The 25,670-nt window shown below is 42.2% G+C and overlaps 1 protein-coding gene across 1 annotated transcript; it reads right to left on the bottom strand.

Annotated features, from left to right (window-relative positions):
* Positions 1-723: 723 nt before the first annotated feature.
* DCUN1D3 (defective in cullin neddylation 1 domain containing 3) lies at positions 724-25,627 on the bottom strand. The gene is made up of 4 exons (XM_061474237.1): positions 25,534-25,627; positions 14,825-14,900; positions 9,649-10,181; positions 724-8,205 (listed from the first exon to the last, which is right to left on the bottom strand). Exons 3-4 carry the CDS (start codon positions 10,077-10,079, stop codon positions 7,734-7,736), a joined length of 903 nt encoding a protein of 300 aa, XP_061330221.1. The 5' UTR covers positions 10,080-10,181; positions 14,825-14,900; positions 25,534-25,627; the 3' UTR covers positions 724-7,733.
* Between the last annotated feature and the right edge of the window lie 43 nt (positions 25,628-25,670).

The raw sequence follows: 25,670 nt of genomic DNA on the forward strand, positions 1-25,670 counted from the left end.
TGTGCTACTACAGGATGTGAAAGGAGGCGGTCCCTCACCCAGCACTGCCCGTCCCCTTGGCTCCCTGCTCCGTGGAAGGGGCTGAGTGCCGGCCTGCCCCAGCGCTCACCTTCTGTGAGAGCACACTTCTGTTAAGGCTACTCACATCCAGTATCTCCTTCTTGTAGACATCTGCACTGCAAAGCTGGAAAATCCCAGCTGTTTTTCATTCCATGCACTGAGAAACAATGGGATCACTTCCTTGCAAGGACTAGGCAGAATTTAGTAAGCATCCAGGATTCCTGCTTGAGAAACGCTGGAGATGACAAATAAAACTAGCAAGAGTCCTATTTATAGGCATGAAAAAATAATTAATTTGTCCCCTTTTAATTGAAAATGTAAAAAGGACTTCAGCTTTAAATAAGACATTTTGTACAAAGCTTGAGCACAAAAAAGTGAACACCAATGTGTCATGTAAACACCAAAAACATTACTCATTTGTTCAGTAATGCACAGAGCAGCGTGCACATGCCCCTTCCAGTGGATTAGATTGCTGTAGCTGTTCCCCTCCCTCCCCTCAGACCTTAATGGAATACAGGAAACCCAGAAGCTTTGGAACATTTACAAAGCTACAGTAGGCAGGATACATTGTGACTGAAGGGTTATTTTGTTTTCTTTGAGGGATTGGTCATTTAAATATACAGAATTTCAATAGTCTCACAGGTAAATGAATGGCAACTTGGATTAGAAAAAGCACCAAAATATTTAATATACATCTGGCACAAATTCCACAAGAAGTCAGTAATGGACAAACCAATGCTTTGCTTAAAAGAAAAAACTCAGACTGCACTTAATGTTCTTCTTCCAAAAGGGACACGACAAAAACATTGCACTCAGGATTGCTATCAAGTAAAGACAACCTTCTCATTACAACCTATTTGCATTGTGCCTTAAATTGCACATTCTAGAAGATGCTGTTTCCATTCTGTTCCAGACAACAATGGTGAGCAGAATTTCACATAAGAAAAGTAACTGTAAAACTACAAACCCAAAGGGATGCAGGAGATGCATCGGCTTGAACTTCTCCCACTTGTCCTCTACATCATGGTTTACAAATTTGGCCACATCTCTTTAAAAAAGGCCCTACATGAAACAGAATTTACTCCAGCCATTTTCAAGCATTAAATTTACACAGCACCTCTGATACTGCTGCCTTAAAGAGGAAGCACAGGTCTGCTCCACAACAAGCAACACATTCATTGTTTCCCAGAGCAAAAAAACTGGATCATACAGAGTCATCTCTTGGGTGAGTCTGAAAAGGCAAAACCCACTCCCAACAGAGAACAGCAGATCTGATCCTATCCACGCTTACTGCTTTACTGAGGGATGGGGAGACTGATTCTATTTCCTTAGTTAGAACTACTTACTTCTCTGGGAGCAAACACTATCAAAATGCGTTCCTTCCATAAAGGGTGAGTCAAGACTAAGTTGGGGCCACAAAATCCACAAGCAAGTCCTCCAAGAAACCCAGCTTCGTCAACGAGTTCCCCCAGGCTGACCCTTCTCCTCCAAACATCCTGTCAATGATGTGCAGTTGTTTCATGTCCTCAAGACCAGCCAGCACAAACTCCAACAGTGCAGGGACAGGACCTAAACCTGACCATTGCATCCACAGCTCTTGGAACTCAAGTCATTCAACAACTCAACAGCATGAGGCCCCCCGACCATTCCTACCAGCCCATCTCCTTAGTAAGGACTCTCTCAAACTCAGAGCTAAGAAAGCAAGCCTACTTTAAAGATAATGTATGTTTAGTGTGATTTAAAAACTCACAACTTCAAAATATTAAGCACTATTCTGTGAAGTCCTCTAATGGGTAATACATATGGGAGTACAAAAACAGCAGCCAGCCCTCCTCAGCTCCACCTCTGTGTGGGATTGCCACTTCTGGCCACACATCTCCCCCTCTCATGGGCCCAGAGAAGAGCAAGACTCAGCAGTTGTAACTGCATACAATGGCAACATTCAAGTAAACACACTGGTTCAACAGTAGGCAACCTGTAGTCCAAATATAATTTACAGGGAGGAAAAGAAACACTTTACAGCAAGAACACTGGAGCTGGACGGTTCCTCCACCTGCGTGTGAAGTGAATGCTATTCAGAAAGGGCTCATCTCAAGAGTGCAATTATGCAAAGATAGAAGCTTTTCAAAAATAATTTAAAAACTCTGTAAAACCTCCAGAACCTGTTGGATTTTAAAACCTAACTACAGACAGGCTGAGGATTGCTATAGTAGTGAGGAACTGCTCTAACCTCAGTGATTTAAGGCAAGCTGTTAGCAGGACTAGGACCTTCAGCCTCCTTTTACCCAGTGTCTCACACAGCCCCCATTCCCTTGAAATATGTGCCTGTACAGATAGTGCAAGAGGTCACATCCCGAAAACAGCCCCCAAACGGGAAGAAGAATCCTGTGGCAACAGTTGCTACAGCACAGCATCTGCTTGGGATCTGCAGTGACCATAACTGCGGTGTAGTTCTCTTTGGGGGAAGAACACAAGGAACACAGGTGTGTTCCATGACAGAGACACCACCTGAACACACTAATGAGCACAACGGAGACAATCTGGCACCTCCAATACACTTGAGAACACTCCAGCTTTGCTCATGCACATGGGTTTTGTCCTGAGCAAGAGTCTGACCTTGGGGATGAAAAGGATGCGTGCAGCCTCCTGCAGCTCCCATCTTTGCTGGGTGTTACAGGTCCAGTCCAACACGGAACAAAACACAGTCATTTCCAATTAAAAGAAAAATACACTCATGGCACTGCATCAGGTGGGTTCCTACAGTTTTCCAAGGGCAAAGGAAAAAGCCGATGGCTCCCTCCCTCTTGGGGAGCAGCTGCTCCATCATCAATGTATTGTCAGTACAGGCAGCCCGACCAGGGGAGAGGGTGCGTGATAAAACCCCTGAGTCACATGCAGAGTAGCTCCCAGCTGGTCACTCTGTGGCACTCCAAAGCTAGCACCCAGGAAGACCAACACTTGTTTGCAGCTTGACTTGGCTCCCTTTCAAAGGGAGCATGCAGATTAAAAGCAGTTTACCAAAAAGGATGGCAGAGAGATAATACTTAATTTGGGTCAATTAAAACAGAGTACTCATCCAGGCATTAAATCCTGGGAGAGAAGGATGGTAACCTCAAACAATTCAAGTCTAAGAACAAGAGGTAGAGTTACCTATGTACTTCATGGTGAAGGAGTTACAGCCTTCCATCTTACAATCTCATGTATTTCACTGCAGTTGACAATATAAAACCAAAGCTGCAATCTCCAATAGTCCAGAGAGGAAATTTTAACACTGGTGGTTTTGTTTGCACACAAGATTTAAGCAGACAGTCAGCTTTCAATACTCATTGGAGAAAACATGTAATGTTTTGCTGTATATTGAAACACTACCCTGAAGAGTTTTTGAGTTTCAGGTTAAGCATCTTCCTTTTTAATACAAAAGGCTAAATTCACATGCACACGTTTTGAGCACAGTGAGCTCAAGGGAAGAACCAGGCACCCAATTCACCAAGGGTCTTCTAAAAAAGGATCACACTGCAGAACACAAGGCTGCAAGACCCAGAAGCTCACAATGACTATTATTTTCTGATGAATGGGAATGATGTAGTCTCAGCCAACAAATTACATCACGACTGAGGTGGCTGTTAAAACTACGTGGTGTTTCTTTAACTTTGCTGGGCTTTATTTGGAAACAAGGATTAGAACTGTAAGGAAGATACTTGTGTCAGGAAAATACTAACGTATAGCCATGCCTGGGAACCACGGGTGACAGACTAGCTCTGGGATCCATGGGTTCTTCAGGCTCTGACAGACATGCAAGGAGAGAAATAGAAGTCACACAGGCAAAGCTGCTGCTGCCCCCAGTGCTCTGAACCCTCACCTCAGAGCCACCCTGCCGGGGGGGGGAGGCTGCATCTGTGTGCAACCGGCCTCAAGTCACCCAACAGCAGAGCAGAGTGAACTCGTTTCATACTCTTCAGTGTATTGGCTGAAAAGCCATCACGGTTCAGAGGCTGATGCATGAGCAGATCTGCCATACCAGCCAGGGGCAGCCAGGGCTCAGCACACCCAACTGCCACAGGTGTCCACTTTTCTGCCACACCTCCATGTATTTTTCCTGTGGTTCTTTCATTACAATTGCACAGTATTAAAAAGCTATAATCCTCCATTCAGAATAGCACCAGCAGCAAGTAAACTCACAATTCAGCATTCAATTTCCTCAGTCATGTCTTATGGGTGGAATCTTCCAAATCCATACTCGAATCAATAGCATTGACCTCAGCAATACTCACAAGTAAAAATTAGCACAACTGAGCTTCCAGTCATTCTGGGAGCCAAATTCTAAAGGTGTTGCAAACTATAATGCGGTGCAGGTGGTCAGTGTTTTATTCCTAGGGACTGAAGTTTACAGGAGTTGTATTTCTTTGCATATCAGAGAAGGCAGTAAGATGCCACAGAGTGTGGATGTCAGACCAGTTTTCCAGTACATTACTATAACTAACTATATAGCATTCTATAGTTATTTACCCCAAGTTGCAGCAGATTCACTACATGCATAAGGTTTCCTAGCACATACTATAATTAAAATAAAGTTAAATAGTTGCAATGGTTCCAAGGATTTCATCAGCTGCTCACTACAGTCCTGTGCCTACACGAGGATTTAAAGTATAGAAAAAATGAAGAGTGAAAGTATTTGGCCTGTTCCATAGATATTCACAGTTTAACCATTAAACAAGCATATCTTTAGAGGCTTCTCAGAACCATATAGAACCCCCACTCCCACACGGGAACACCAGCATTACAGAGTATGGTCTAGTCTTGTTTAGGGTCATACAATCACCAGACAATCCAAGGGAAGGTCTGACTCCCTCTCTCACTGTCAGCACATCACACGGGACCTTCAGCTCCTGGTTCAGGAATATAAAACTGATACAGGTCTGGTCTGCATTCTGTAAATGGCAATTAAAACATTGAAGTTAGACTAAAAATAAATGGTACTTTGCTAGATAGAGCATTTGGCTATTTTTGCAAGTATTCTACCCATTGGGTGGAGCTGCTCCTGCTAGGCTGAAAGCAGCAGAACAAGAGCAAGGCTGGCCTCATATACATGGGACTTAAGTCACTGAGAATTGTATGTCTTTTCCCTAGGAGGAAAGAAGATTTTCACTTCCTCTATATTCACCACCACCAGCTTTAAGAAGCTGTATTATTTTTGTTATACTAAAATGGCTCAGCCTTCATGTGCTTCAGATTGATTTCCTCATGGCTATCCACATTCAGGCCACAAGATAAGTGCCAGCCTTAAAGCACTCCATCCCTCATCCTCTGGAGCTGCTGCAGTTTAGCACATGACTCAGTAGCAGCTGCTGCCATGATTTGGTGTGTGTGTGTGTGTGTGCATGCACTGCCTATTCATCTGAATACTCAGTTTTCACACTCTGGACATTTTAAATTACCTTTAGAGGAAAAAATAGAGATGAACAAAGCATTTAATAGCTGAATGAGAAGTCTCAAACTTATAAATACAGTTTTCATTTACTAAATCAGGCTCCATATGGAACTTTCACTAACAAAGCAGCCTCTGTTAGGGAGCTTTTCTTTTTTTAAACAACAGCACCAGCAAAAGTCTCACCATAAATTCAATTATAGCAGCACAAGTGCTTTGGCCTGCTTTGTTCACCGACTTGGAATAAAGTTTTGCTGCCAAACTGTGCTTAGGCCATGGTAGCTTGTAAGGTTATAGTAGCAAGGACAAAGCTTTGGGTGCATTTACCTGTAACACAGCAAGTTCGGGGCTCCCCTCCTGCAAAGGGACAGACTCAGCTGCACCTAGAACAACATTTGTTTTCTACAGCTTAATGCATGTCCCAGCAAGAGCTTGCAGAAGCAGCATGGACCAAACTCTCCTTTTATTAGATGAAAGAGATGCTATCTCTGGCTTGTGGGTTTGGTTTTTAAGTTTTCAATACCCACATTTTGTTGGTGATTTATGATCTCAGACCCAAGCTATTGCATAGGCTGCACACCAGTAAAGCCAGTGACAGAATTCAGGCAGATCCTCCTCTCTCTGCTACCCCCTCTGGGGCACAGCAGACGTGCAAAGCATGCCAGTGACAGGCTCATCACCTAAAATCTGGTTCCCTTTAACTTTAAAACCCTGGTATCACAAATGCCATTAGGTGCTATGGATGACTGTCCAGGCTTTGGTTTTGGTTTGTTTTTTTAAATTGAAGCCATTCTATGACCCTGAAATGCAGCTCTAAAAATAAAAGGTGTGTAATGGAAATGTATCAAATTCATTAAGCCAGCACTTAGCTCTGCAGAAAGCCTTGGCAACCATCCCTTTTACCAAAAGGTGTAAAAAAGTTGACATACTAAAATTAAAAAAGGTAGCATCAATAACCAAAAAAAGTTTCAACCAGTGTTAATAAAACTCCCTTTAAGTCACAAGTTTCAACAGGCAAATAGTCCCAATACAGGCATTGTAAAATAATATATTGACTCCTATCCAAAGATTATCAAATCCGTCTAAAAATGACTCATCTACACTGTTGTCATTAAGAACACATTAAGAATTCACTTTGTCATCAGATGCCGATATTGTTGCTCCAGGAAGTGTGCAGTATTAACTGCACCTTAGCAATTAAACAGAGGCTTTAAAAAATTGGTTTGTCAATATTAATGCAAAAGATAGTTCGTTACATAGAAGTACTGTGCTTGCCAGACAAGTAAGGTAATACTTTAGGTATAAATCAAACAAATTAAAGCAGAATTATACCACAGTTTTCCTTGAAGACTTAGGGTTTGTGTGTTGCTTCTGCCAATGTGTAGCAAACTTAAGAAGCAGAACCTTTGGTTCTTTTAGTCAAGTAAAAATAGTCTCATGTAACCACAAAAATACAACTTCCAGAGAAAAATGGAAGTCCATCAAGAAGTCCACTTTCAATAAAACTGAGGTAGTACTGCTCTTTTATTATGTGATGTGTAAGAGATTTGGGTACAAATTGTCATTTACCACTCAGTTGACTGACAGGTACAGTAATTTTATAAAACAATCCCAACATTTAGTTTGAAACTCCAAAAAAAAAAAAAAAAAAAAAGGAATGATCTGGACTCATTCGCTAAGAGCTCAAATGGGAATCAGCCGTATTACAAAAGGCTGTTGGTTTTGTTGGTTGTTTGGAACCTTATACCGGGGGATTAATGCATTTGTAGTTAACACTGCTGTTCATCTTGGTAGAAAACCTTAAAATTATTACAGCCTAAAACGTCAACAATGTAAACAGCACTACACACAGTACAGACCTGCCCTGACGGATGTGGTATGAAAAACTTATATCTGGCACTGTATAATTTAGCAATGTTAATTTAACCTAACGGAAAAGATCTACATTGTGCAAGAAATATCAGATTTACTTATACTAATCTGAAGTCTTAAAAAAACAAAACAAAAAACAACCCCAAAATGCTTAACTTGGGGCCAGGGTCAAATATTTCAGGGCAAGAGTAAAAGGAATAACCAAAATTAAGAAAGTGCCTAAAACATGTTACAGCATTTTAGAGCCCTTTCAAAGACAAGGCAGAAAAAGGTGTAAAGTAGAAAAATCTGGAGCCTTGGTAATTTCCAGAAACATCCAGAGTTTACATTTCATGAAGGGCAACAGGTTGCTTCCATCACCGCTGCTTCGACGCCGCTAAGTCTGTTCTGCCTCTGTGTCCGAAGACAGAATACATTTGGTTTCCTCCTCCTTTTTCCTTCGCTCCATTTCCCACTCCACAAAGGTATCGAAGAGACTCGGCCAGGCCTCATCTTCACTGTAGTTGCTAAGGTCCGGTCCAATCACCTGAGTAAAATTTAGAAACATGTTCCACGTGTCCCGGGAGATTCCCTTGATTCCTGAGGGGTTCTCGACTAGGAAGTGTAACCACTGGTCCAAAATAGGGGGCTTGTTTTGGGTGAAGACTAATTTCCAAAGGGCAATGGCTATTTCCCGATGTAGCGACCTCTGTCCTTCTTCAGAGTCCAGGCCAAACTGGAAGGTGAAACGATAGAGATCCTTGAATTTATCTTCCTGCTTGGCTTCGTTTAAGAGGCTGGGGAACCTTGCACAAATGCCATCAATGCTGTCTGCGTTTATTGCTTTGCAACCTTCAAAAAACTCCTTCCTATTGAGCAAGAGAAGAGAAATTAGTGTGAGCACTTCACCCTGACCTCACATGCTGAACACTTCCCATCTCCATTCAGCTATGCCAAATCAGAAGAGGGTTGTCTGGGTAAGGCAAGGTGTACTCTTAAGCCCAGGTGGCACAAAGATTTTGGCAATGGGGCTGGTGGAAAGAGACACATTTCCAAGCAGTTCCTCATGGCCTGGGGAATCACATACACCACTCACATTTCATGGGGTTTGAAAGATTTTGCTGCCTGGCTTTCTGACAACAGAAGACAACATTGCTTTCCTTGATGAAAGAAGTCAATCAGCACCAATCAGTGTGCCCTTGAACAAAGGTAGCCTCTCACCACTAGATTTGCCCTCTCCAAGAAAATCAAAATGATGTTAATAAAACTCACGGTGGTTGTGCAGAATCCCAGACACTACACCTGCAATTCACGTTAGCAAATACCTGTCCCATCAGTAGTCATTAAATCCACATTTGCATTCCAGACTAATTCACCCATTTGACACCCTCCCATGTCCACACAGACCCTGAAGGTGCTGGAAAAGTTGTGTTCAGTGCACAGCAAAGGCTTGTTTCAAGGCTCAGAACACCAAAGTAATTTTGAAAGTTATAAGCTGAGTAAAAATAGGAAGCATTACTGAAAATAAAAGATTCATTCTCTCTCAGCAAGTCCCTGTAGGAAATCTTGCTCTTACCTGGATATCAACAATCAAGGTGGGGAAGGCTGCTGTAGTTTTGGAGGGTTTTTTGTTTGTTTTTTTTTTCAGTTTTTATTGATAAGTTTTAGCCATTCTGCTGTTTCCTGAAGGATCACACGTGCTATCAGCCAACTGACTGACCCCCTTGTCCAAGACAGACAGCACTCTAAATACCAATCACTTGTCAGCCAGTATGAAATAGCTACAAGTGTCAAAACCCTTGCAATTTCCTTCCCTGTCTATACTTCAACAGGATTATTCTTGGAAAAAGACATTAAGTATAATACTGGTTGGGCAGGAACAATTCTTTGGAAGCAGTCTGTCATTCTTCACAGGATGAGAATAGAGCTGGTAGCAATTATTAAGGAATCTCACATTACTTTAAAGCAAAAATTAATTTTTGTGTCCAATCTCATCACCAAATAATGCTGGAAACAGTTAAATTGGTTTTGGTAAATTAAGAATAAATTCGTATCTACAGAATTTCATTACACTGTTGTTCTTTAGCAGCACAATGTCCAAAACCACTTTTAGGTTCTGAAACCCACTGTGAGGGGAAGGGGAAAAGAGGACAATACAAAGCTTACCTTCTCAGCAGTAGGAATTAATGTGATCAAAACGCTAGTGTTAGAAAAAATAGGTAAGTGAAGCTAATAAGGCTGCCTCTCCAACACACAGATGACAGGATATACTTTAACATATGAAAATAATTACAAGTTCTACAAGAACTAACCTTGTAAATTTGCACATGGTAGCAGCCTGGAATTTCCAAGCCAAAACTAGCACTTTAAATTCAGTGGGATCAACACAGAGGTCATTGCAAAATCGTTCCATTCCTTCTTCCAGTATGGCATCTTCCCGTTCATCCTTATATCTCCTAAACAACTCCCCGATCCTTTGGAGTGAAGATTCTTCTGCGCTGGTAACAGGGTCTTTCTTTATATCTCCAGAAAACGTTGAAGGCTGACTGGACTCCACAGCAGCGTCTGCTTTCTTTGTCCCATTCACAAGTATATCTCCTGGAGACTTCCCACAAGCTGAACCATGGTCATCTTTGTGGACTGTACTTCTTTTACTGTGCGACTTGCTGCCGGATTCCCTTTCCCCATTTTTGCTGCCAAGGGTAGAAGAGGGATTCTTGCACTTCGTTACACACTGGCCCATGATGTTGCACGCCCAGTTTCTAGAGCAGTCCCCTTATTGTCGGACACCCTCGCAGCTGCTCTTCAGCACATCTCACCATGCCATTAGTGGTAGTCAACTGACCTGGAAAGCAGTTTCAGAGTCAAATTGCTGGTTTTTCCACAAAGAATATTATAAGTATTGAATGTCGGATAACATTCAGCAGTAAGAGACCGACTTCAGGATATTTAAGTCTTGCGTACTGAAAAGGAGTAGTGTAGAGAAGGTTGGCATATGCCATAAATTTCAGGCAATTTCAGGCTGTTTTACCTAGAAATCAATGCAGCTCACTCAGTGGCTGCAGTATACTAACAGGTCCTAATAAAGGAAATTCCTAAAATTCTTACTGTAACATAGGTTACAAAGAGGTTGATTCATGTACAGGCTTCATCAAGACAGACTACTCTAACCCAGAAATATTCTAAAGGAAATGGTTTTAAAAGTATACCCACATTTCATTTACAGAAAATAACACACTAAAACAAAGTAAGGGGAGAGGAGGCAGGGGGAGGGAGGGTGGAGACACCGATGGGACAACCTGGCAGCGTTAAGCATTAGACTGTACCTTCAGCAAATGGGAAAAAAAGTTTTTTTTTTTGGGGGGGGGGGGGGGGGGGGGGGGTTGGGTTTGGTTTTAACCTGGGGGGGGAAGAAGGGGAATGACGACAAGGGGAGGCAGGGATGATGGGAATTGTGCGTTTGTTTGGGTTTTTTTAAACTGAGTCTGTAATCTAGATTTTTTGTTCTTGACACACATACAGAGGGTGTTTGCAGAAAGGTGCAACACTCACTTTCCATGCAAGATAGCATTTAGGAATTATTCATTGTTTCAAGTGGGTTCCTCCCTTCAGGTAAGGAGACAGACAGAGGGAGGGGGCCTTTGTAATGAACCTCTTCAGACAGACGCCCATGCAGATAAGAAGTAGCAAATCCAGTTCAGTTTAAAAAAAAAAAAAAAAATTAAAATGCCAAATGATTTCATCATTTTCTGTTTTTATAAGTCATAATGTTAAAGTCTTTGGAAAAGAATTTTTTCCCACAGAAAAGGTTTCTTAAATGATCCCTGTTAAAACCAAGCTAACACTCTGACACTATCCTATCAGCACGCAGCCACACCATGGACAGTCCATTTCTCAGAAACATCAACTCCAAGAAAGCAATTGCTTATCATATTCCTCCTTTACCCACTTACTTGCATTTCATCTCTGCTGTCAGGTAGGCAAAAGCCTTGAACATAAGAACTGGGTTTGCCTTGTCTTTGTTTACTGCTCCCAGGTTACAGAACAAGAAAGGAGATTAAAATTACAAATGAAAAAATGAAATAGACTTCAGGTTTTCTGTATTCTTCTGAGATCAAGTCCCCATTTTAAGCTGTAAATCGACTTGGAACAGCAGCACCAAGTGCAGATGAATTCTCCAGATATTAGGATTACAAACATCAATCTTCTCAGCCATTATACCCGCTTTGTCAAAACAGCATGTATGCAGTTTCAGGAGCAAAGAAAAGGTATTTTTTGCCAAGATGCTGGTTTCAAGTACCTGGCTTCCCCTCCCCAATTCCTTTTCTTAAGCCCACAACCCACAAACAAAACTAACAAAAACCTAGTTTTAAGCAGCAGAAGAAACAAATACCTGGTATATCCCCTCATCAAACTGCTTTAACCATGAACTTTGCAGCATCATTTTTATAGGCAAGTAAAGTTCAATTTAATGTATTCAATAATAATTTCTTATTCATTTGTATTTTAAAGGATTCATTAAAATATGCATTTCTACATAAACAACCCAAAAATCAATTTTATCAGTCCTTAGTACTTCACAGCTCTTTGTGAATTACAGAGTACAGCCTGGCACTGGTTCCTGTGCTGCCATGCGTCTGAGCAACAGCATCATCTCCAGTCTATACCATTTCTTCATTACACCAAAACAAACAGGATATTATTAGGCAGTGTAAATTACTGCTTAGAGATGAACTCCCAGATACCAGCCTTTTTTTATTCTCCCCTTTAAATTTATCAGAATTCAAATGCTCCATCTACATTAATCCTTGTTCTTCCATCAGTTTCTCCAAGGCAGCTAGCACTGCGTTGGTAAGTTTTCCTTTAGACAGAAGCATGCAAGTAAAGGGACAGAATGAAGAAATCCTAAGTAAAAACCAGTAGCAGAATTTAAAGTAGAGTATAGCTAGTTTATGAAGCTTTCTGCTGTTCAGGATTCGGAAAAAGCTTTTCCCTATGGACAGCCTAAAGAATAGCTGCCTGTTAGTGAAAGGTACTATCCTTTAAAATAGCTGGCAGCAGTCAAATCACACACGACATAATGGACAGAGATTAATCCAATTCACTTCAGGAATCCACATTTAAGGTTAGAAAGACAGTTTGCAAGACTAACTTATATACTCTGCCCCTAAGTTTTCCTAATGCAAGAGATTCATGCTGTCATATTTCCTAAGCAATGGCTTGTATTAATGATGATCCAACATCTGAGTCTATAAAGTGACATCACCAATCTGATGAAACAGATGGGGTTTATTGTCATTTGCTGTCAAAGACAACATTACAGTACACAGAGCGAAGGTCAGCCAGCATTATTGAACACCTGTATGTGAGGAAGTGTCCCAACAGCTGTTTCCAAAAACCACTGGAGAGCACAACATTAACCCATAGAGTGCAAGTTAACCACATCCCCTGCAGCATACCCCTCTAACAAGCATGTTTTCTGTACTTCAGCCTACTTGCCTTACAAGTAACTGGCTGCTGCTCCTGAACAGCCACGGCCTGGGCTCTGCAACCACTGCTCTTCCCTGCAGTAACAGAGTTCTTTCCTCCTCCCTGCCGAAGAGGCTTTCAGAGTCCAATCCTACTCATTAGGAACAAACACTATAGAAGATACTGAAATACAGTTACTGCAATGCCTCACTTTTCTACTACACGAAACTTGATGCCATGTGCCAGATACTTTGAAGCATTCTACCCCAAAAATAGCAAAACCTGCTTAAAAAAAAATTAAAGGTCAGACTGCATCCGCTGGCAGCTTGTGCATGTATCTGGTTTTGTAAGAGAAAAATCTTCTGGCGCTCCATCAGTTACACTCTTACAAAATGCCTTCACTGAGCTGGATCCACTTCACTTACTAGTCACCTCCGCTTCCTACATGACTCAGGTTTCAAGGCTTGAAAGGAACAAGAGCCTCGGAAGGAGACAGAAACAAGTGGGAGAAGTCGGCCCTTTTGTTAAGGGAGGCTGGAGAGAGGATCCAGTTGCAGCATCGGGAGCTGCATGGAACTCAGCGTTCAAGGAATATGGAAAAAGCACTCTTAGGAAAGCGAACAAAGCGACTCATTTAACTGCAAAGCAAAACAAACATCATGTCTAGGTCATACTGACTGCAGCTAAGTGAGCCAAGGATGTGCAGAGCTGTTTCTCCCAGCTGGATCAGGAACTACAAGTATGAAGTTCTCATATACCCAAAGGTTATACTAGATTGGTGACAAAACACTAATTCCCAAACGGATCATATCCCAGGAGCAAAACTACTGTAACAGTACAACATGAACTGTGAGACACAAATGTAGTGCTCACCACTAGTTTTGCCGTTCTGCTAAAAAAGATCAAAATTGAGGGCTAAGGCTGGAACATACTTAGTGCTACAGGATACAGTACTCCCAAAGAGATACTCAGACAAGCATTGAGCAATAACCTACAGTAAATATGAATCACCAAGAAGCCCATGAGGCCATCTTCCACGTAACAGGAACTGCAAAGCAGAGATTGACAATGATGCTCTCTACTCCTTTCTAGAAGGTAAGGAAAAGGAGAGCCTCCATCTAAGAACAAAGGATGTGTAGAACTACATTGCCCAATACATTAAACATAAAACCTAGAGAAGATTGGAAAGACCTTGCTATGCCTGGGGGGGCTTTTTGGTTTGCTTCTTGGGTTGGATTTTTTTTGGGCTTTTTAGGGGTGGGTTGTTTTTTTTTTTTAAGTGCTGTAAAGGAATTACTTTTCTCATTTTCAAGTGACCAGATCACATGCAACCCAAGATTGGAAGGGAGCAAAACAACAAAATGACTCAGTAATAATTTGCTGTCATACAAGCATGCCATGGCACAACTGAAAACAGCAGCACTGCAGTGGGGGAGAGCTGGCAGAAGGAGAGAAGATGCAAAGGAAATATTTAAGTCACCCTGTATTTTTCCTTAATGACCAACATTAGTGTAGTAATAGAAATTATCAGATACATCCAGAGAACAACACAGGCGAGCATTATGCCATTTAATAGTGTTGCATCAGAAGGTATTTACAATGAGTTTCAAAACACATTAAGTATAAAAAGAAGAGGAAAAAAACCCTCCACAGACTCAAGAACAAATCAAAAACAAATTTAGGAACTCTCGTAACAAAAGAGGACACAGCTCAGCCAACCATTAAATCCCTTCCAAAGTAGCAGTTCACTAGTAAAGGCAAAGACAACATTGCTAGAGCTTAACTCAGCCTCAACTTTTCACTACACACTATCTACCTTTCAGTGGACAGGGATACAGGACTTCTTCAATAGCTGGAAGTATCATGGGTGCCCTGTCTTTTGCTAGCTTTGAGCAGATACACACAGATTTCCTCTGGGGAGGCACGAAAGGATCACTGCAACTGCTGAACCAGAAGCAATTGCTGTTTTAAGAGTTGATGCTGGACAAGTGATACTGTAAGCAAACATCTAATACTCACATAGTTTCAGTTACACGGGGAATCATTCCACTAGCTTCACAGCCTCCTTCAGGCTCCCTGGCTTCCACATGAAATGCTGCAAGACAAAAGACCACACAAGTCTTTACGTTCAAAAGAGGCTATGAAACCACAGAATACACCACATTGCTCAGAAACGACTACGCACTTAATAAAACCTTCATAGCCAAAATCCATTTGTTGAAAGAGTCATTTTATACAACTATTTCACTTTTTGACTTACAAAGTATCATTAACACCATTACCTCTGCATTGTCATTAAAGCATAGATCAGGTACTGAATTCAACACGCAAGCTCAAATGTTTGTTAGCAGTAAACACACACTTCCGGATACTTGCATGGCTTTCAGCATGGGAGAGTTAAATCCTCATTTCATGCACTCAAAGCAAAACAGAGGACACGCTATCATTGTCAATGCATGTTAGCTAAGCGGCTGTTTAATCTGTGAATGCCAGACAGCTGCTTCCTAGCAAAGCATCATTTGGGTCTAGAAAGCAATTCTCTTTTTTCATTCTCTAGCACATTCTTTTCCATGTTTGTTTTCCCATGTTCAGTTCAGCTGGCTCAACTGCACTTCTCTTAAATTCCCAGCTCTGCTATGGAACTATGAAGCTCTGAAGATGACAGACAAAACGTGTGGTTTGTGTAGCAAAAGCTACAACCACAGCACCTAGTCAACACCTCTGTTTATATCTGATCTAGGGAACAAAAACACCAAACAAAAACAAGACAGCTCTGGTAAAGCTCCTCTGCTCCACCATACTAAACCACTGAAATGGCTTGCTTTTACAGCTCCTAGTACATCTGATGAGAAAGCAGGTGATCAAAAGCTGCCTTTCTGCATACTTCTTTTTACATAAAACCTACTACTGAGGAAACAAGTGGGAACATTAGCTTGTTCAATGCTTCCTTCAGTAAAAGCAGGCAATGATGTAGAAAGACTGCCATGAAATAAGTTCATATCGCACAGGCCAGTCTCCGCACAAATTGAGTTTTCTGCAAACTTAAGTCTTAGGACAAATCTGACCAACAAATAAAACCTAGTGCAGATCAAAGCTTTTAAAAGCCCAGGAAGCAGCCTCCAAAACACTTCAAAACCCACAAACACAAAGCAAAAGTATATCTCAGATGTACCATTTTTAGCCGTTTACTTTTGAGATGGATAGTCCAAAAAGCCTACTTCTGTCTGGATTTACATCCTCTGCTTCCAAACCTCATCTTCTACACAAACAACAACCCTTTTGCATCCACTCCATGGCCTCACAGCTATTGTAGAGCTCTTGTAGCACACATTCCTGCTGAAAGGGCCACCCTGCGCAGGTGCACAGCCATCAGCCCACTTAAATGTGTATATGAACAGAGGAGTTCCTGTCCTTCTCACAGTGGAAGCACTAGGTTGGATTTCTTTCTATTAGACCATAGCACTTCATGAATTTCAGGAATTTAAGAAAAAGTAACACTTAGCACTTCTGTGTCAATTCCTTTTGGTCCCCTGCAACCAAATAATTCCTTTTATAAATCATTGGGGAAGGAAAGAAGCGACGGGAGGGACATCAGGGCACTGTAGAGCCTCATTCCCCCAGGAGCCTGCTTAAATAGAGGAGAGGGCAACATCTTACACTTCACATTTTAAATTCATTGTCATGGCAACTTTATGCAACAAATTAACTACTTTTCAAACACATCTGTATTTCTTTGGAAGAAATCTATGATCCACCAAAACCACATTTCCAGCTAACTACTGGAAGCAAACCCTTATTTCAAAGTTCAAAAGGAGCTGAATCTGATGGAGTTCAATTCTACCCAGCAAAAGCCAAACTTTCTCAGGTTGGTTGAAGTAGTTTCCAGGTTGGCTGACCTGGACCTGTACACACACACTGTAGAGCTGGGAGCTGGAAGCTTTAACATCTGTTAGAACCACCAGCTACAATTCTTCCCCCATTATTACTACTTCTATTCTACCAAGTTGCCCATATCACCTTTTTTTTTAATTTTTAATGTAGTAGCAAGTGGAAACTTCTGTGGCAACACCATTATGGGATGTGGAATGAAAAGCCAGTATGAGTAGTAAAGAAACCAAGCTCTTCAAGCTTGCATTTAAAGGCTATCAGAGCACAGCAATGTGTTGTGGCTGACTTGATGCTAAATAATGTAAGGTGACTGGGATGGGAAGAAGCATCAAACACATGACACAGGTTTTAATTCAGTCCTTGGGTCAGGTTTGCAACGTATAGCTGTATGCTACGATCACCAAGCATTTCCCCTTGCTGGCACAGCAGGAGTGTCACACTACAGCAACTCAGAAAACAGTCTGCATCGTGGTTAGCAATCCTACTCAGTGGTCCAATGGGACAATACATAAAGGGTGTGTGCCCTCAGGATTATGGAGACCTTTGTTTTGCTCACCTGCCTTTCTTTACACCTGTGCCTGACTCCCCCCTGCGACTTTGGCTCTCCTGCGCACTGGTGCACAGAGGATCACACTACAGAACACTGCAGCACCAAAACTGCTATTGCCTTCCACACTTGTCTTCAGCAGCTTTTTCCAGGTATAAGAGCTGACAGCATTCTCACAAAAGGCAACTTTCTTTGCTTTCCTGTGGGGAATCAGTGAAGAATTAGTGATACTGTTTCCCTCCTCAGCAAGCAGAATTTTAGAGGATGTAAGCTTTATCATACAGCACCAAAGCAGTTGGTGCATTAAGTGTTAAAGCACCAAGAAAGCTTCGGTCAGCAAAGCCATCACATATGGAAACTGCTTATTTCAAGTCATAACCTGCAATTAAACTTTCTCAGCAAAAGCAGTCTGACTCCAGCACAATGGGCACATTATGGGCTTTCATTAGCGCAGAAGACACCTCACTACATCCCTACCCAAGCGCTATGCTAGCACCAGTGTGTCACACACATCTGCTCTGCACCTCTGCTGCAGAAAAATGTTTATGCAAAGTTACTTAAGAGGAAGTCTTAAGCAGGAAAGTCCTGCTGCAATTAGTTACAATGAATTATTAGTCTGTCAGGCTGCCTGCAGTTCAAGCACCTTTTGATGAACTACAGCCAGGTAATGATTTTGGGAGCATACAGATGGGAGCTCTCTCCACCTCTTCCAAATCAGAGATAACAAGCTATCTCTAATTCACCTCACTTTGAGCTTTGGAAACAAATTAGATTTAGAAATTCAATCGAACTGCATAAGTCTGTCTCTATAGAACATACCTGTAACAGAGTAGAAGCCACGTATGCTGAGGCTTGAAAAGGGACCATACAGAGTTTTGGCTGCAGGCTAAATGGCAGTCAGTGGGAAAACCAAGCCAGATAATGTGTATCTTGGAAGCCTGAATACTTTATCAAATGAGATGTGGTCATCTTTGAGAAAGACAATACCAGAAAGGCTTAACTAGCATGGAAGAAAAAACAGGGGCAGATACAAAAATGCCTAAAAAATATTGTATTTAAGTGACAATATATTCAGAAACTGCCTTACCATGTCTACAGTCCATAATGCTGGGCCAGCTCTCAGTGTCAAAAACCAGGGATACCACCAAACCACTACCTAGAAGCAGCCCCACTGCTGCCAGAAGCAGACAAAAAACTCTTTAAAGAGCTGATCCTCAATACAGTGTGCTGTCACTTCAAGACAAGGACTGGGACATCAAGGAAGTCTTTTCCATTCAAGACCTTGGGCAGAAGAAACCTGCCTTCTGTACTCTGGAAAGCACCCTACTAAGATACAGGTCATGACACCACTTTTCATGTCCAAAGTCCAACTAGTAGTTTTAAAAAACAAAACAGATGTTTTGGAATTGTAGTTAACTGTCTGAAGTAATTTTACAAGATTATTCATTTTTTTCTTAAGATAATGTGAAAAATCATTGGGAGAGTAATGGCACCTTATTGCTTTCTCTCATGAAAGGCATTCCTTAAGCAGCTTTTGCAGCAGGCACGCATCATCCTCAAATCCCTCCCTTTCTTTTATACCCTCTAACAGCACAATACCTTACTTACTGATTACTTCTGTTTTACCACTTAGCCCCATTTAAAAGTCTTAAATCCTTTCCCATTATGCACTTCATCCTACTTTATTAGGTGGGTGGAACAATTTGTTAGTATTATTGTATTTTCACAGAGCGAACCCAAGTCCAGTTAGCTAAATAGCATATAATCTTAGAAAGGTGCCTTCAGGTGCTTCTGTAATGTAAATAAATTAATGAACCAATTCATACAGCAGCAGTACTTGTTTTGAGAAGTCTATTTATACTATGAACAAGACAATGGGCAGAGGGGAAATCAAGACAGCCAAACAGCATGGCTCTTCAAGATCACACTGTTTTCAGTAAAGCTGAAACCAGAACCCCAACCAGATTGCATACAATGCCCTACCTCATTCATACTTAGACATGAACAAACTCGTTTATTTCACTGCACATAACTCAATTCCCGGATGAGTTTGAATCTATCACTTTGAAAAAAAACAAAGAATCAGTCAGTGAGCAACTCATCTCTATCGGTTTAAAACTACCAACCTTCCCCCTCTGCCCTGAGATGAGGCCGCACAACTCTCAAGGTCCAGCACTTCCGAAAAAGCAAATCATCATCTAATGAAGGTGTGTGGGTTTTTTCCCTTTTACATGCAAAGGGCTGTAAAAGAATAATCCTTCAGTATTTTTCCAGGGTACACTGTAACTTTTGCACAGCACGATAACCTTTAGCACCTCAGTATGTATTATGAATAATTAAAGCAGCACATACCAGAGCAAGAGACACTTTGTGCTCAAACACAACCAGCAAAACTGCAGGTTATGGGACCAACAGAAACCATGACCCTCAGATATCTGACACAGATTCATTCCACTGTAAGCATCTGAAAGTAGCTGCGCTACAAATATTGACCTTACCCTGTCTCAGTCAGTTCTGTAAACTAATCTACGGAAAACTCTAACTAGCCTGTAGCCAAACCAGAATAACTCTGGAAAACCACCTTGTTCTACAATCCACTCTGCAGTGGGGAAAAACACATTGACTTTTAAACCGAGCTAAGTGTGCAGAGATTTTCTTTTGCACCAAGTTCAGCTAGCAGGCTTCACCCTGAAGCAGCTGAGGCACCTTCATCCATTATGTCCAGCTGAACATAATTCAGGTAGATAAAGTGATTCCTTGATATCTACTTGAATTACATTCATATAATAAGATATGCTTTAAACTAACTGTAATAAGTGAATAACTTTCTATTTCTTACTCCTGTTAATGATGAAGAAAACACACTGATCACAAAACATAAAGGAAGTCCTTCCAGCAGCTCTGGTCAATAGTATCCCATCTCCAGCACAAAGCACAAAGCAGCTGTGAGAACCATGACCCAAACAGCCACCTCACAGGGCAGCAAAGGGACAAGTCTAAAGACAAGAGCCAGACCACCTCATAAGATCACTGCTGGCAGCAGATGCTCATAAGTTTACAGAAGCAGTGACAGCCATCTCGGTAAGTGTAACATGGTTTACAGGATGCCAGCCAAAAGAATCACTCATTTAACACAGTTGTGTAGGAACTTCATTACCATTCTGACCACATAAAGACTCAAATCATATTTAGTTATGTACAAAGAATTGTTCTAAGTGAAAGGGCTGACATCTGAAAGTGCTTTAAGAGAACGTGCTTGATTTTTACGTCAACTGCAGTTTTTAAAGCAGAAAATACACAAGCCACCTGCAGAGACCCCAGTTCACTCTACTGATTAGAGTCCTGACTTCCCTATTACAGTGAATCATACTAACACTTCACACTGTACAAAGGATGCTGCAATATTTAGATGTTAACCGTATCAACTGCTTCAAAGGAGCTCCTCCGAGTACTCAAACTTAGGCCATCAGTTATAACATAGACTCTCAGCTCTCCTTGAGAAATCTGGTGGCAGCTTCAACCAACACACACATTTTGTTAGTAAGTTTTCACATTTCCCAGATTTCACTTGATGTCCTGTGTCTCAAGAGACATACGGTGTGTAGGCATGTATCCTGTGCTTCATGAGACATAATCACTAACTTCACTCACAGGTAACTGTGCTTGAAGCTGGTATACATCAGACCTTTGGCACTTCCAGACCGCCCACTTACGTGCTGATCCAGACTACCCAAGGCTTACAGTACAGACTCATCCGCAGTGAAAACATTGAACAGTCAGCATATGACCAAAACCAAGTTCTAGGACATTTGTGTTTGTGAGTCCATTACTAAGCTACACACGCCTCCCATAATCATAGGCATTTAGGTGATTTTTCTCCCTCCCTTTCAATGTTTAAACAAAAGGGCAAGACTGACTGCATTAAATGTTTCAAAGCTGCAGAAGGAAGTTGTATCGCACTAAAAAATTTCAGAATAAGAACTAAAGCCTGTCACTTTCTGCTACTACGTGGATGCAAAAATAAGACTGGTATTTTTCAGGAACACATAATCCCTTTGGTTTAAAAAAACACTTATGTTCACTAAATAGGAAAAGTGAAACAACAAATAACTGACTGTCATACTGTCTTTGGCAGTCTGACTTTCTGGGACTAACAAACTGTGACAGGAGGTCAGTAACAGCATTCTCACATTTTGCTAAGTAAGTTTTGTCTTTCACAAAACAGATGTCACAGACAGAACAGCATTTATAACTATTCTTTCTGAGACACCAGAAGATTATACTAGTTCATTCTCTTTACCGGAATCCTGGCTCACCACCTATGCTTTTGTTGGTTTCTCTACAGTATTTCTACTTCTGTGAAAGAGCTTTTTAATACTTACTTCTCAACAGTCCCCTAACCATCACTCTTTTAGTAGCAAAACACTGCAATTAAATAACCTTTACCTGAAATCCAGATTTTCTGCTTCTTTCAAGATGCCCACCACTGGACTAGAGAGCTGCCCCTCAACACACATGGATAAAAAGAAGACATAATGAGTCTAAACTGGTTAGCTCTCACATTATCTTTTAGACAAGCAGCTTTGTTTCAGCTCTTCCCTTGTTTGGTCTGTTCTGATTAGCACTAGAATCAAAATGTAAAAGTCACCAAACTGTCACACCAAAGCCACATGCGACAAGAACGTTTTTATAGCACCACAAAGAATAGCGGCATTTGTGCAAGGGAAAGCAGAGGTCCCATTCAGATGTCAAACACCATTGCCCCTGGAGCTCTCAGACCTCCTCACCAACAGCCAGTTACCAATAGCTGAGCAGTTCCACAAAGCCTTCCCATGAAAGGGTGAGGTGAAGGTACAAGTGAACGATGGGAGCAAGTCTGGAAGTCTTGGCTTTTCTGGTCACTCCCTGGAAAGGCTTCAACCCAGATCTGTAATTACCTGACTCAAACTAGAGTCAAGGGGGGGAGGCGTAGGGAAGAGATAGCTGACTGTTTTGAAAGACACACTTGAGACAACTTACTGTACAGAAGACACTGAGAAAACTAGCACAGACAGTTTACTTGTGTCATATGTTTACAGGGGGTAAATTGCAGGTGGCTCTTTACCAGAAGGCAACATTGGCCTTGAGCATTTGCCATGAAATTACCATTGTTTCAAGTCAAGTTACTATGTCATTACTTCTGAATAATTTAGTCAAGTATACAACTAATCCATCTCACCAATGTAGATTATCTGCAAAACATTACAGCCATTTAATATAGTATTTTTAAAAGGAAGAAGGGGGAAAGAGACAAAAGAAATTATTAGATTTCCAGTAACCAGAAGACAAAGCCTATTAGTCAGAGGCAAACAGACAAAAGGAAGCCAGTGAGATAAGATGCAGACCCCTAGGGACAAGCAGCCAGAGAGAAGGAGCCCAGTCAGGGAATTCTGATGAAGGCTCTTAAGGGGGTTCCCTCTTATCTTCCTGTGTCTACTAAGTCCCTTAAGTGTTTACAGATTGTTCTTTCAGTCTCCAAGAATTCTGGCTACCAATTTTCAGCTCCTTTACTTTTAAGAATGAGGATGAAAGAAATTACTGTTTTTCTAACATCCTATGCTTTTATTTTTACAGTCTCCTCTTACTCAGAACACAGTTTTCCTGTTAACATTCACCACTACAAATCATGTGCCTAATGGAACAATAACATTGTTTCTGTACTTTGCAAGTTCTTACAAACTGCCAAAACCCATCACAGTGGATTTTATAGCGCTCCAAGACTCTAAATTTATCAATGCTTCCCCAGCACCAAGTGCTAAAGTGTGGGCCACTTCTGAGGAGACTCACCCCTGGCAGCTTGCAGCTGTGCATCTGATATCCAAACCACCTTTACATGGTTTTCTGCCATGAGGAAATGCAAATTTAGAAGAGTAATTTCTATATCCCACTGCTCCATCTACTTTATATTCCTATGCCCCTATTCTTTCCAACACACACACACACACCATACAGGATTTTTTCCTGTTCCTTAAGCTGAACCAATGAAAGCAGCAGAACCAATCCTCTTCCTCATCCACACAAATTTGTCAGAACAAGTCCCTTTGTCTCAATCTGTCAAACTGGCAGCCCCTGTTGCTCAAATATATACTATAACTAATTTCAGTGACAGTCTTCCAAAAGAGCCGTTCTTAGTTTTCTCTCAAATCCACCTCTTCAGTTCATCTGATCACTTTATTTAATACAATTCATGCTAAATAGAAGATACAATTGTGAATTTCCAAGATCAACAAACTGTAAGAATTACTGACGCAAATCAGTTAGACTTTGCTACAAACAGAAAATGTTCAATTCCAAAATAAAGCAAGAAACCGTGCAAAGAATGAACCTAACCCAGCCTTTAAGATCCAGGGGCTGATTACAGATCATGTTGCAGCCTATCAGTCTCCAGGTGAAACCAATTTCACACTGAGCAGACAGAGAGCATCAAAGCTGCAAGTCCCCCTATTAAGTTCTGCGAATTTGTTTAAGGATTATCATCATTCACACCTGCATATAACTTACTATTAGAGAATAATCTGTATTTCAGAAACCATTACAAGAGCTGATATTTGCAGTAGCTTTGTAAAGGCAGTTACACTTTGCAAATCTGAACCAATTCAACACAAATCACAAGTTCTCATCTTTCTGCTGATGTGCAGAAAACCTTTGCTTTAGACTGCGTGCTGCCTTTCATGTAAAGTGCTATGAAGGTTTCCCACAGGTCACACACACACCCGTGCATGGGGAAGATTTTAAATACAAGCCTCAGAACTGACAAGAACATGAAGTCAGATCTCTCTACTTGCACATGTGATTTTAACCAAGGAACTGTTTCCTTTCCTGAGGATTATCTTCTACTGGGGAAACAAATAGCAGTGCTAAGATGCACTTGAGAAACACCAGTACTCACTCTCTTCCCATTGCTAGCCCAAATAAAACACTAATACCATAGTTACATATTAACTATTTAACAAAGAGGCCCTTAAACACATAATGTGTTTAGAAGATACGTATTCAACCGGTTGTTCTCCCAACAAACACAGACCATGCAGTGCAACTGCCAGTGAGGACTGCCTGTAATTTACAGGAAGGTAAGGCAGTTTTGTGCTTTCTCTGCACAGCTCTACCCCTTTTTTCAGAGCACTTAACCTATTACCTCTTTAAATTATGCGGCAGACAGTCCCATTTAAAAAAAGTTCCCAGCTGTGGATCAATGCTGTATTCCGATAGCCGGCATCAGGCTGTTCAGTTATCAATGTAACATTTTGAAGGACAGCATATCAGCAGTGTTAACTATTTAAAAGATAATCAATGATTCTTTCCAGCAACCACAACACTAAGAGGAAAAGCATATTGCTTCAACCAGTATCTGCTTGAAACAGTGATTAAGCAAGTTAGAATTTATGCTGTTAGGAGCAGCTTGTTTGTACCACCATAGCCCCAGACACTAAGAGTGATTAGCACACACTGCAGGTTTCACAAGAAGGATATACACATCCTCGGGAGAGGGGACGAAAGCTGAAGTTAGAGGAAAAGTGGCTGTGCAAGGGTGGCATATTCAGATTATGGAAAATATGTTGGATATAAATTGATCTACGTTTCCCCTTTGCCTTTTCTCCGCAAACACAATGATTATCACAGTGCTACACGCATAAAGCTTGACACGGAGTGGGGTTGAACAAAGCAGCTGATCCCCGCGGAGGGATGCGGTGCTGCTCGCAGAGAGACGGCTTGTCAAGAAACGTCCTGGAACCCTGTAGAAGGCACACACCGACATGGAAAAATAGGGAGAGGACCCTGAGGTGAGCCGGCACCATTACTTGAGGCGCACAAATTGGTGGCGGGCGGGGGGACTCCAGGGGTGCACCCGCCTGCTGAGCAGCCGTATTGGCCTGCAACGGAGCCAGACCGAGCGACCACCCGCCAGAGAAGCGCCCGGACGGGGCGGCCCCGCGCCGCTGCAGCGGGGGAGGCTCCGGCTCCCGGCCGGGCAAGCCGGCACCCGAGGACCATTGCAGCGGCTGCCAGCCCCACGACCGGGCGGGCTGCGACGGGCCCTGCCGTGAGGGGGCGGCGGCGGCGACAGGGGCCCCCCGCACCCAACCGGCCCTGGCGGGGCTGGGGGGCAGAGCGGAGGCCCCCGCCACCGCCGAGTCTGCCGGCCGAGCCCCGCAGCCCGCGCCGAGCGGAACCCGGAGCCGAGCCCAGCACCGCCGCCGTACCCCCCTCCCGCTGCCCGGCGCGGACGGGAAGAGACACGGTCCAATTCACTCACCTCCGCGGCTCCCTGCGAGACTGCCACCCCTCCCCGCATCACTTCCGGGGGTGAGCAGTCAGCTGGCGGCGGCGGCGCCGTGACGCAAGGCGGCGTGCCTGACGCCGCACGCACGGTGAGGGCAGTTTGGGCGGCTG

Source organism: Pezoporus flaviventris, unplaced genomic scaffold (genome assembly GCF_033815535.1).
Source record: "Pezoporus flaviventris isolate CSIRO_AGI_PZ_B2104156 unplaced genomic scaffold, CSIRO_AGI_Pfla_v1 ptg000078l, whole genome shotgun sequence".
NCBI lineage: Eukaryota > Metazoa > Chordata > Aves > Psittaciformes > Psittacidae > Pezoporus > Pezoporus flaviventris.

Bases quoted from the DNA above. Each gene is read 5' to 3' on its own strand.
- DCUN1D3 (XM_061474237.1), bottom strand. From the start codon at position 10,079: ATGGGCCAGTGTGTAACGAAGTGCAAGAATCCCTCTTCTACCCTTGGC. The intron at 8,206-9,648 runs GTTAGTTCTTGT...CTTGCTCAATAG, and splicing joins ACCATGTGCAAATTTACAAG to GAAGGAGTTTTTTGAAGGTT.